The sequence below is a fragment of the Pseudochaenichthys georgianus genome, chromosome 21 (genome assembly GCF_902827115.2).
Source record: "Pseudochaenichthys georgianus chromosome 21, fPseGeo1.2, whole genome shotgun sequence".
Lineage (NCBI taxonomy): Eukaryota > Metazoa > Chordata > Actinopteri > Perciformes > Channichthyidae > Pseudochaenichthys > Pseudochaenichthys georgianus.
In genome coordinates, this window is record NC_047523.1 from 18533115 (window position 1) to 18546560 (window position 13446).

The 13446-nt window shown below is 40.3% G+C and overlaps 1 protein-coding gene across 1 annotated transcript in view; it reads right to left on the reverse strand.

Moving 5' to 3' along the window:
* Window positions 1-13446, reverse strand: part of epha6 (eph receptor A6) — a 241498-nt gene that overhangs the window by 88739 nt on the left and 139313 nt on the right. The window contains exon 4 of the mRNA XM_034110395.1: window positions 10817-10972. Coding sequence (XP_033966286.1) covers window positions 10817-10972 — 156 coding nt within the window. The remainder of the gene's footprint in view (window positions 1-10816; window positions 10973-13446) is intronic.

The following is a 13446-nucleotide window of genomic DNA, read 5'->3' on the forward strand; positions in this document are numbered from 1 at the left end:
GACACGTCATGAAACTTCTTCAAAGAAAAAAGAAAAATCTGTCCAAAGCCTATTAATCTGACAAATCTTTAATCCTGAAAATCAATCAATTAGGAAAAATGTTGGGACTTTTGATCGTAATATCAGGCCGTTGACCAATGGGAAGTGAGGAGCATATAAGCAAAACGTTTTTGTACACTATCTAAAATCACAAAGCAAAACAACCTTTGAGTCTGTAGGTTTACACAGTGCACACACACAGGTGCACAGATGTCTCTGTGTGACTCTTCATCTCCCCCCGCACTCTTTATCCTTTGCCCACATGTCTTGTCAGCTAATTCCCCTTGTTTTTGTATTCTTCCTCCCTCACTCGTGTTATCACTTTTCTAAAAAATTTCCAATTTAGCAAAAAACACTGTATTTTTATGATCAAATAGTTTACACAAGAGACGAGCATGACCATAAGACTAGACAAGCTACACCAGGCCATCTACTGGCACCTAAACCCAGGACACATCTTCTGAAATCTTCTGTGTCTTATAGAGCTATAAAGGAATGGAACTCATTGCCAAACTACCTTGTTGAAATAGAGTCCAGAGCCTCTTTCAAGAAGAGATTGAAGGGCCATCTACTAATGACCATGTACCCTTGTGAGCTGTGAACCCTAATTTAAATTAATCGCATGTTGTTGATGATATTGGTGATGTTTTAATGTTGTTAATGATGTCAGGACTTATGTCCTAAATGTTGCTGTATTATTGTTGTGGGTTATTGTTGTATTGTTTTAAGTGTCGGACCCCAGGAAGAGTAGCTTTTGTCGAGAGCAAAAGCTAATGGGGATCCTTAATAAACATAAACATAAACACTCAATCGTACACTCATTCTCTGCTTCTCATTTTCTATCATCTCTTACCCTCTCTGTCACTTCATCAGTCTCTGTCCCAATCTTCTCCTGCTCTCATAATACATATCCTCTTTCTTTCCCTTCGTCCCTTACTCTTTCACTACATTTCCCTCACAGGCTTACTCCCTCATTACACTCCTCCTCTGTTCACTTTACCTTCTCCATCCTCGTGTCACTTGTCTGGTGTTTGGTAGGATATTGCCCGTTTTGTGCATATGCAAATTTGAAAAGGTATCCCAATGCGGGGAATGATCATGTGCTATTTCCCCTCTGAATGGCTTTAATGCAGATTACGGAAGGATGTAGTTGATGGCCATGAAAGTTTTTTAGAAGCTGGTAAAACAACATTGACGATTGTGGTGGATGTGAACCTCCCTTAAAGAGCCTGTGACAGCATCCCAACAACTGTTGTGCAATGAAATATTGGGCTACTAGTAATCTCGAACCGTCAATTTAAAAAAGAAAAAGCGATACCGTTCCGTTAAATATCAATAATTTCGAACATCGCGGGGAAATTCCATCGACTCATATTGAAGTTTTGGGGGAAGCCGGAAGTGACGTCAATGCGGGAAAACGCACGTCGAGAGCCAAACACTGACTGAAGTGTTGTTTTATGCGTAGAAATGGTGAATTACTGAGTTAGTTAATAACGTTTTAATGAAGTTGACTACAGTATATTCTATTATTTGTCAGTGCTTCATGTCAATCGGCGAACATAAACATAAATGATCGTGGTGAAGATGATGATTACATTAGGATTAAAAAATCGGGAGTGAGAGCTGCTGAATTTCCTCCCGTCGGATGTGATAAAAACAAATCGATTATTTTTGTAGTTGTAAACTCAGTGGATGATGAAATGACAAATACATTATTAGTGCTTTCATGTCAATTCGGCGAACATATGATACATTAAATGATCGTGAGGATGATGATTAAAAATCGTTTGTTTGAGTCGGTCCTGCATGTCCTGATGAAAAACAAACCGATGCTTTTGTAGTTTTAGTACACCACAACGTGGATTAAACGGTGTTTTTTTTACCACAATTTGGGGAAATTAATGGATAAATGCACGGATTATTATTATTATTCCCACTCCGATCGGGACACTAGGTCACCGTTTCCCCGCACGAAGGGCTCCCCCCGTTGACAGTTTACGTGGCTGGGTGCAGTGGCGGACTGAGACCATCGGGACGAATCCCGATGGGCCGGTACCGAAGTGGGCCGCGTCGGATAAGTAACTAGCACATCCCCCATAGGCGGCGCGTGAGGCTCAGGTTTGGAAGGCTAAATAACTTATTTTACCTGACGCTGCCCGCTCTCGGTCCTATAGAAAAGAGATCAACTCAGTGTGCGGAGTTTAAATCTCTCAAGTCATATTACAGGATAAGAAAATACAGTTTACAACTGCAGTATGCAGGAGAAGACGCCGACGCGTGTCGCACTTATTCATTCATATTACATCATCAATCAGATCATCGATCATATAAATATCATAATATATTCATATATCTCCTGATCTGAGTCAGCTTCTCCAGCCTCATCTGGCCGTGCAACACTCACAGTGTCACAGACTGTATGCAAAGTATTATTTTAAGCAACACATTATGTTGACGAAACACACTCGAGACAATGTAATTAAAGGTCAGATCCACTCGTGTCTTAGACGTGAACGCGCTCTCAGCTGGAGAGAAAGACCCTGGCTTGATTTACCGAGTTGATAACCAGCGTCGTAGGACCGCTTAGCGAGATCTCGTTTGTAGTTTGTTGTTGTTAGTTTGTTTGTTACTCAAACATATCCAGGGTCTGTTTGAACTGGCTTCGTAAGTACAGGGCACAGGCAGGTCCGCCTTAACCTGCCATCAGGCCCTGGGGCTGATAGTTTTTGTAGGCCCCCTATTTAAACAACAAATGCACAAGTCATGTATAGCCTCGGCAGTGCTCTGTGATCGCACTTCTCCACTCTGCTCTACGAGCGCCTGGTCCTCTCCTCCAGATGAGTGACGTATTGGGCCTCCCTCATGTATTTGTCCGGTTGCCGTTGGCTCCCCTCCACGTAGCAAGTCCTCATCGTCCTCCTCCATCTCCTCCAACGGATAATGTCCCTCCTGTCTGTTTTTTCCTCTCCCGCTACTCCATCGCTATCAGAACCAGACGGCCTACTTGGCTCCGAGGCCCCCGCGGCCGCTCGGTACCAGAACTCATCTGTCCTTCCTCCTCATCCTGGCCTACAGGTTTAAATAACCTGTAGGCTTCGGCATTTTTGTAATAGCTGCTTGTCTCGAAACTCCTTTTCCCTCAACAATTTCCTTTTCCGAGCGCCACTCTCAAAACTTTTTCTTCTACAACTTTTTCTCCTAAACAACCTTCATCTGTCACCAATCACGCGCAATTTGAATACGTCACATGTGAAACATATTCTATTCAAGTTTAATATTCTGAAAGCCAAGACTTTGTTTATTGAAAACAGATGAAAACAAACTGTAACGGACCCTGCCGTGTTATCTATGATTACTATACGCCTACATTCATAATGTCATCCGGAGGGAGGGGGAGTGAGTGGCGAGTGAGAGCTGTCATCTTCCCTTTACAAGCTTCAGAAATTTATTTATCGTGTGATTTTGGAAATAAAAGTTTTCATATTCTGAAAGCCAAGACTTTGTTTATTTAAATGTTTTTTTAAATGTATTTTAATAAAAAAAAACTTTTTTAAAAAACTTTTTTATTGGCTCATGATAGGCCCCTGATCTCCGTAGGCCCCTGGGCTTCAGCCCAGGTCAGCCCGTGCATTAAGGTGGCCCTGGGCACAGGTGGCTAGCAGCGCTAAGGTCAAGACACAGACATTATACATTATATTTGTATTTTACCAGGATGCAGTGACACAAATATTTACATATTTACATTTACTATCTACGGCACCCGCCGCCCCTGACATCCCCCACTCCCCCCGTTGACAATTTACTAGCGGTACCGAAGTGGGCCGGTCGAGAGTCCCGGGATGATTTTAGTCCCATTCCACCACTGGCTACATGACCATATGATCGCCCATATTGACGTACCTCATTCCTAAACTTCTAACAGATACAACATAAACCGATCCCTCAGCCTCATATGAGCTCTCAGACACGTTCAACATTAACCTGTCATCGCTGTCTGAGCTTGCTGCTGTGTGCACCGTCGTGCGTTTACATCTGACTGTATATATATAAAGGTTTACATGCAGAAGCTGGGATCCTGGACGGTGCAGCTGGAGCGCTGTGCCCGCAATGACGTCACCCATCATTTGGCGGGACTTGAAGAATCCGCGAGAAGATCCAGAAAATTGTCAACATTGAAGGGCAGATTAATGGTTATCAAAGTACAAATATCCAAAATCAGTTCAGTAACGGTTTTCAAGGGGACAATATTTACTCAAATTGATGGGTTGGATGATGGGGGAAAACCGTGTCACAGGCTCTTTAAGCTGTGAAGTTATAAGTCTGTAGGTTCACGGCAGTGCCACGTTTCTGGTGCCGACTACAATAACTTGAAATGCACTCTTAATTTCCACTGACTATTTTTGTCTTTCTCCAAATACGAGGATTTATTCCAGGCCATGACACCCCCCTGCTGTTAATCCTTATGATTCTTTGTAATTCCCCACACAAAGTGTCAGTGAATGTGAGTGTGTTATAGAGATGATGCATTGTGCACACATCATGTGCTTTACTGGATGAATCACAAAAATATTGAATAGCTTTTGCCTGACAAGAATAATCACAGCCTTAACTTTTATATACCACTAATGTGTGTGTGTGTGTGTGGTTGTGTCTGTGTGTGTGTGTGTTTTGTCAAAGCGGCCCTATCATCTGCACAACAAATCATATACTAAGCGTACTGACACAGACATTTACCATCTGCGTTTTGATGATCATCTAATTATCTGTGGCCAGCGTACCTTATTACAGACGACTCTTGATATTCCTTCACAACAAAGAGACATTCACATGGACGACTTATTTTTCTGCTGATGGCAACCACTATGCTAATGGTATCAGAATTTTCGGTTGCACATTTCTAAACTAGCCCATCAGAAGGGTTTTGGTGGAAGTGTCTAGGGAAGCATGTGTGCAAAAGTATTTGTATGTATGCATATCACTGGAGTCGCAGAAAAAACAAATTACTGCAGTATGGACAATTTAATTTTTGGGCCTGCATGGTTTCCTTTGAGTTGACCTAATGGGCAGGTTTCATATAGCTGCTTGTGTTAGGTATTTTTCTCAAACTATATGTGCCTGTCTGAAGTCTCTTACAGTGTCATGTTGTAGCTGCTGTTTAACAGTGGTTGCAGTACTTCAACATACATTGATTTTTTCTTTAAAAAAAAAAAATACAATAAATAAACATTCATTATTGTGGTGAATAAATAATGAATCTCCAGGTTCCTCTAATACACACTGTGTTTCACAGTAATATGTGTACTGACTGCAACAAAAGCCCTGTACCACAGCTCCAACACAATCCGTTTTACAGTGTTAGCAGTCTTGACGATTACTGTATTAGTAATGACTGTAAGGATGTACTATGTACCATTTAAAACCCACTACATTTGTACAACTGTATACACATTTGTTGAAGTAATATTCATTTGTCTGGTTAATTTCTCAACAAATGGTGGCATTCTAACTATTAATTGTGAAGTGGCACTTTAGCTCTTCTATAGTAAGGGAGGTCAGACACACAGGAGTAAGCTGGTTTTAATGTTATGTAAATAAATACATATGTTTTTGATTTAATCTGTGACTTCAGGAATTGTTAAACAAAAAGAAGTTGGACTGAAGATGACTCCTTATTTTACAATAATTCCACAAAGCAACTAATGATATATCTAAATCAGATGTATTCCTTGCAGAATTAACCATTTTAGATACATTTCCGACAAGTAATAAATGAGTTAACGGTTATATGGCTGCTGCAGGTTGTAAAACATACTGGTGTTATCCGTGAAATAATGTACAGTTCCATGGGAAAAGTCACAATATGACAATATTATAACTGACAGTAGTAATTGGTACAGTGTGGGCTATTTGTGTGCATGAATCATCCTCCACCATTCTCAACAAAGACAGCCGGTCCTATATACATGTCAGTGATATTTCCTTGAAATAACTAATTGAGGTGTGAAAATAGAAAGGTAAGACTGCATGTGAACTCAAATACTTGTGTAAGTTGTATAATGAGAGAAGTGGAAAATATGAATTGAAAAGAGATGACTGAAGTTATTAAGATTAAGATGGACTTTTATTAATCCCTCGTGGGGAAATTGTTTCTCTGCGTTGACCCATCTAGTGTTAGGAGCAGTGGGCTGCCATTTTGAACGGCGCCCGGGGAGTTTATGGAGTTTATCAAGTGCTATAATTAAATACAAATTACACCTTTAATTGGTATTATCCACAAATACAGTGGTTTCTTAACAATATAACATTGAAATGTGTGTTTTGGCATAAGGAGGAATACTTTTTCAAACTTTACTCATGACTGGAGAACTCCCAGTGCAGTTATAGCCTACATATAACCAATCAATAGCGTTTTCGAATAGCACATGAAAACACTTATTTCAAGGTGATAGTAGTAACATACTTCATCAGGCTGCTTATCACTGACGGATGGCCAGGAATCTACCTCTTCCCATGAGCATTTTAAACAGCTGCAGCTGGGTATATTAGTGATCAAATGGGTCGTGTGTACAGCTCGGGGACCTGCCCAGCCTATGTGCTAAACTGGGCACCCTAATGATATAAAAAGGCTGCATGTAACATTGAGTACCTGTAAAGGCTAGAGCTGTCCCTGTGACATGGAATAATGCATTTAATGTGTTTTGGCTGTATGAGAAAATGTATTGCTCCCTGACTCCCACAGCAGCACAAGGATAAAGGGAAGGAGAGGAAAAAATTAAGGAGAGCACAAAGAAAAGAAAAAAACAAACATTGAAAACACGAGAGAGAGAGAGAGAGAGCGAGAGAGAGAGGGAGGGAAAGAGGGGAGGATGGCAGAAAACCCAATTGAAAAAACATGGAGAGAGAATAGTCAAGGGAGGACGGGAGGGAGGAGGGAGAAAACAGAAAACACTGTGTTTGCAAATCACCAAATTAAAAGCATAAGTGTTCCCGTACAAACCATGGCCCCAGAGGAAATATAGGCCTTTCAGCATAGCATTTTTTATTTGGAGTAGGCAGGTAGAGACAACCTCTTCTTGGCCTATACTGTCATCATTTAGAGCAGCAGTTAAGGATGCAAAACTAAAAATACTACAGCAAAATTACTTGTAAGATCATTTTCTATTTAACTATTTTTGTATTTCTCTATCTACATCAAAGGTGCAAACCACAACAGTAAAGATGGTTGCTATGAACAAAGAATAATAAAAAAAAAAAAAAAAAAACCGCATAGCAAAAGTTCTACAATGTTGTAACCAGTTACTTCAACAATAGTTAATATTACAGCTGTTTATCATGAACATGGATTCAAATGAGCAGGTATGCTTGCTCGATCACAGTGGTGTTAATTTGTTTTAATAATAAATAACCCCTGTACTGGTATAACTGCTTCAGGAAGGAAATGTGGGAGATTCATTAATAGTCAGACTCTTGATGAATCTGATTGATGTATCATTGAACAAATAGGCTGACCTATGCTTACACCAAACATGAATATATTGCAGCAGTACCTACAACACTAACTAATTAGTTGAAATAATCCTACCTTTCATTAAATGGTTTAAATTAACTTTTCGAAGATCACAGTGTTGCAGTCAAAGTGATATACCACATATAATTAACTCATGTAAATTGACGTTGTACATCAAGTACAATTCAACACTCACCACCCTGATCTGTGCTGACTGTGACGATGGCGACTGGTGAGGGAAGGAGCTCATCTCTGACACACCGTTGAGGGACTCGATCTCAAAGGTGTAATTGGCGTGTGCTGAGAGTCCATGACAGTGACCGTGGCATTGGTCAGACCTAACCGACGTGGTAGGTAGCGAAGCTCCTCTTCACAGAACGGCACTGATCTGGCTCGGGGCCACAGCGTTTGCACTGGACGTTGTAGGTGAGATCCCGGCGACCCCCGGTGTCGCTGGGGGGGGACCACTCCAGTATCAGAGAGGTGTCGTTGAGGTTAAACAGCAGGTTGCGGGGAGAAGATGGAGGGCCTATTAGAAGTAGGAAAAAGGAATGAAAAAGCTAAAACAGTCAAAAGGTACTTTCACCTGTGGGATTTAAGCAGTACAGCATTTTATGGCTTCTAAGCCCACTGGAAATGAAACAATGTATTTTATTCTTTTGAAAAGATCAATATAAAAGCCTAGCAGCTGAATTAGACCCAAGTGAGGCTTCACATGATGTTAAATACGGATTTTATTCTGACCATCTATCCACTTGCTCTTTTCTGTAGTATTACACATCCTGCCACTTTCAATTACCATCGTTACGTACAGGAATGTCCAGGACTGGGAGTTTAAATTGACCGACAGCATTTAAAATCCACAGAATCCTGTTTGGTCTCCTATCTTAATATAGGCCCATGCTTTTTTTACAAGTGTTTCATATGGATGGAGTTTTCTTATCGGCAAGCATTTTTTCTTTGCTTATCTCTTTAAAAACTGACAGACATCACCTTATTGAACTGCAGACAATCACTGTTTTTTTACTATCCTGCAAAAGTTTGCAAATGTCAGTGTGTAGTGTGGAGGCTCAGGACAAGGAAAACAAAAGAGAGGAACACATGCCAGACAAACAAAACAACTGGAATCCACTGTTTGCCTCGTTGTCATGGATTTTTAGGGACACTCCACTTTCATCAAAGCAGTTTTAACATTAACCAAGTTACCCATATTATCATGCAGGAGAGATCACACTCCACATGCACTAAGAAAAGCACAGGACCCAAAGTTGACCCCTGAGGAACACCTAATCTAAGACTGAATTCTAAATCCTATTAACAAAGTCTGGTAATGTATACACAATTCACACAGGTACATTGTAGCATACACTTGATAATAATAAGCCCTACCAAAAAACTCCTATATAAATTCCTCTGGAGCTAAGTAAACATTCATACAGTGTAGGTATTTCACCTTGCTTACTGTACGTTTCACTTTGTTGAGCTATTTTTGTGCTCTCTGAATGTGCGTGTGTGTGTGTGTGTGTGTGTGTGTGTGTGTGTGTGTCAGGGTAAGTATTGTGCTGTAGCAGGCAGCCAGCTGTCAACAGGGTGGAGTTAAAAGGCCTGAGGGATTTGAACACTCCCATCCTGCCAAACTCACTGTCTGCCTAGACAATGGGATGCTACCTTCACCTTCCCTTCATTCCTCTACCTCCCTACCTTTGCTAAAAATCTCAGCAGACAGGAAAGCTCCTCCTACCCCTCCTCTACTTCTGTCAGCGATTGTACAATCTCTCTCTCTTTATCTCTTTCGGCGTCTATCGGCATCTCACCTCCTCTATTCTCTCCATCGAGGAGAATCCACGCCTCCTGCAAAGCAACCCCACTGCCATCAATCAGCTCCCATTCTCCTCTAGGGGGAGATTGGTATCAGCACCCTCCTTCCTTTCTCTCTTCACTGTGTACTCCATCCAGCCGCCTTTACACTTTCTCTTCACCTTTATCTCTCCTCCTGTGACATCTTCTCTTTCTTGCTCTCTACCTTTGTTAACATACCAGTTTTATGTGCTAGCATACAAGCTCTTGATTAAATTCCATTATGTGAGTAAACACAGAACTCACAGCTTGTTAGGATAGATGTATTAGTCTACACCTCTGTTTGCCGGGTTGTCATACTCCCACAAGCCTTTAGTTATACACAGTGCTTGTACCGGGAGAAAAAGCAGCCTTAGAGATTTAAGATTTTGTTTACCCTGGAAGATTTAGTTCAACAACTACCAACAACTGTTGAAGAACCCTTGAACTGACACCTAACACAAGGTGTGCTTTATGTGTTGAGCCTGGTAACTTGAACTCCATAATTCAATGCTCACAAGTAGATAAATGATTAAACCCATTTTAAAGAAGGGATTTAGGCTGGTGTTTTACACTTTTTATATAATGTAGATGCTATGAACCATGGCTATTAATCTAATTTCCTCATACTAAATGATATTTTGCCATTCTGTATTTCAACCTGACAGATCAGTAATAATAATACAAGTTATTTTCAGCACTATTGAATATAATATCTTTCCAACAATATGAGACTGCTGTTGCACTGAAAAGGCCTGCAGGTATTAAATGCATAGATTGCTATGAGCAGAAGCAGGATGTTTCATCATCTGAGTCTAAATTTAGAGATGAAAATATTGCATGAGGAGTCAGCCACTCTGAAGATTGTCTCTGCAATCAGTGCATCTCGCAGGGAACTGTAAACCCACAGCTTCTCCACAATAACTTGGCTTTGTGCTTCCATAAAAGACAAATACACTCTTTCACCCAGTGGAGCTCTCAGACGTGGCCCCCGTCTATCTCATTGACAGCTAAATGGCTTTTTAATTAAAGGAGAATTAGTCCGGTTAAACTCTAATTTAATGCAAATATGAAGTCGTAATGACAGTCGGTGAATCATCAATGAAGACGAGGCAGCTGAACAAAAGCCATGTAATTCATCCAGAGACTCACTAATGCAGTTTCATACCAGATAAGTCTTGCAGACGAGACTGGATTTACGGCCACAGCTAATACTGAGAAACCACTGGAGTAATCCACCAACTCCAGAGACAAAGCAATCATTTACCCAGTATGTTCGGCCTACACAAGTATAGAGATCTTTAATGTGAGGCTCAAAGCTCCCCCATGACATAGCTCGCATCATAATAGATGACTAAAAGCCAGGGAATCTATGTGTCTAATGAGTAATATGTCATAAGTAATCATTAAGCCCCTGTTTGCTGGTATACTCACGTGTACAAGCCATGGATGGAGGATCTCTCTCCGCCCTGAAGAAGCCCGTCTCACAGCGGCAGATAGCAGCCCCTTCTCCATAGCTGAAACAATGCGGAGGGCACTTTGAACAGTTGGTGTTTCCAGCATATGCCTTGAAGAAGCCTGGTTGGCATGCTGGGGGTGAGAGGAAGACAATATGAGAAAAATGTATTGTAAATTCACACAGACACTTGACAGGAGGGTAAGGGAAGGGTGGCGGCCATAACAGGACACAGGCAAGAATACCCATGTACACATCACATCCTCATAATGTTTAAAACATATATTATTTCTTTAAAGTATACATTAAAAACCAAAAGGTATTGGAAAAGCTGGGTGTTGATTATCATCACAACTCAAGCATTACAAATCTGCCCCTTCCTTCAGACTTCCTTACAGAGCCCCTCCTCCAACACACGAATGCGCACATGACCAATGAGGGCACAAGATAAGTTTGTGCACGAGATGTTATCTGCCGCGGGCCGAGCAGATCTGTAATTGGTCTAGCTTTTTACAGCGCCACGGCTTCCACACATGAAATATTTGTATATATTTATTGTCAAAGCATTTAATGTATTCATTGCTATCGGGATGTTAAGAGCATTCCATGGATTATAACAAAAAGTGTTTCTGAAGTTAATTACCTCCTACCTTTAACAGTGATTGTTTTTTAAAATCAGAAATTCATAATTCAGAGCATTAAGGACTTACAGATTCATGAAAATCAGGTTTTCTTTTTAAATATGGAAATGTATGCAGAAAGTTCACTTAAATATAATGAGACCATCTGCTCTGGTTTTTGGAACTTTTACACTAAGTATTAACAATTATGATTCATATTCAAATGGTCAAACAGTTGACCTCTGCAGACACTCAGACACCAATATTCATAACTTTTAAACTTTTTTTGTTACTTCGGAATCAGAAACATATGCAATGCAAAACATTTTTAACACATATTTTTCAACTTACACGCTAAAAAAAGTTGAATCCTGACATTTCACACAGTTCAAGGCCTGATTACTACTACCTTCTAATTAGTAAGTCTCAATGAATAATTGACGCTGAATTATTCAATGTGATTTTGGAAAGGCATTTTTAAAGAACACATCCTAAATCACACTGTGTATACTTAGTGTATAGACTCTAGAGACTAAACACCTAGACTCTAGAGTGTTTTATTTTAAATCAAAAACTCATGTTAAGAAAGTTTGAGCCACTGTTCAGCCCAACTTGCTCTAATGTTCACTGATATTGTCAAAATACTTCAGGACAATTTTCACTGTGCCAAAATAAAACAAGATCTCCCACCTAAATGACTTCAGACCAATTGCCCTTATATCTCATAATGAAGGTGTTTGAGTGTCTTTCTATTTGAAATCGAGCACCAGCCCTCTGATGGATATGTTTTGTTTGCTTACAGAGCAAATAGGTCTGTTGAGGATGCTGTCAACATGGCAACCTCCACACTTAAAGTCAACCTTAGCCCGCCTCCTGTTCATTGACTTCAGCTTGGCCTTCAATACGATAAACCCAGCCAATCTGTCCAATAAACTGTTGAACACAAATATTGACTTCCTTCACATGTCACTGGATCAAGAGCTACTTGTAAAAAAAGGCAACATGAGGTTGATGATGAAAACTGTAGCCCTTCACCCTGGACATTCTCCCTAGAGACAAACCACTTCACATCCCACCACAGCTCAGTCACCATTGTTTAATATGCACACCATACGTCCATGTTTCATTACCAACAACAACGAAGACCGGTCCTGTGAGCAGACAGCACAATCAGGCTCTTGGTGCCTCGATAAAAACTACACACAAGACATCTAAAACACAAAAATGTATTACAGATTTGGGCACAGCTGCCTCCCAAAAAACCCAATATATGTCTCAGGACTGGAGCAACCACACACAGCAGTGACTCAAATTACTTGGCACACACGTCAGGAACTCACTCGAACACCTGTGTCACATGAGTGTGTCAGCGCATACACAAACATATAATAAGGACAAATGAACCTTAATTGATATGCGGCTGCCTTGTGCACCTTATTCTGCAGCAGAATCTTTGCAAAAATAGAAAGATAGACAATGTTATGCTAAAATAAACTCACATTTGAGCACTGTGACACAATATATCAGTCAAGTGTTAAAGCTGAATAAATAAAACATTGCAATACTACTTAACGTGAATACATATACTTACATAAATAGGAGGGAAGGTACAGTCACCATTATTTCTACATCTCAGACGTCAGGAGCATAAGATTAAATTGCAATTTTTTTCAATCATTTTTGGAGAGAATATGTTTAAAGCTTAAATTCCCAGAAGTCTTTTCAAACAGAGAAGGGTTTTAATACCCTGGTTTGGTGCATCCAAAATGAGTCTCATCCAGCCCTAGCTGCTGAACTTATTCCTGAAGCCTTGTGTAAGAAAGTGTGTAATGAAGAATTCTCTGTTGCTAACACATTCACACACAACACATGTATTACTATCAAACACAAGCTTTTTTGTAATAAAAATTAAAGAATGAATAGGAAAAGTTGGATTTTGTATCGCCATTGCATGAAAAAAATAAATCGGGTCTCCTTTTCTAGACTAA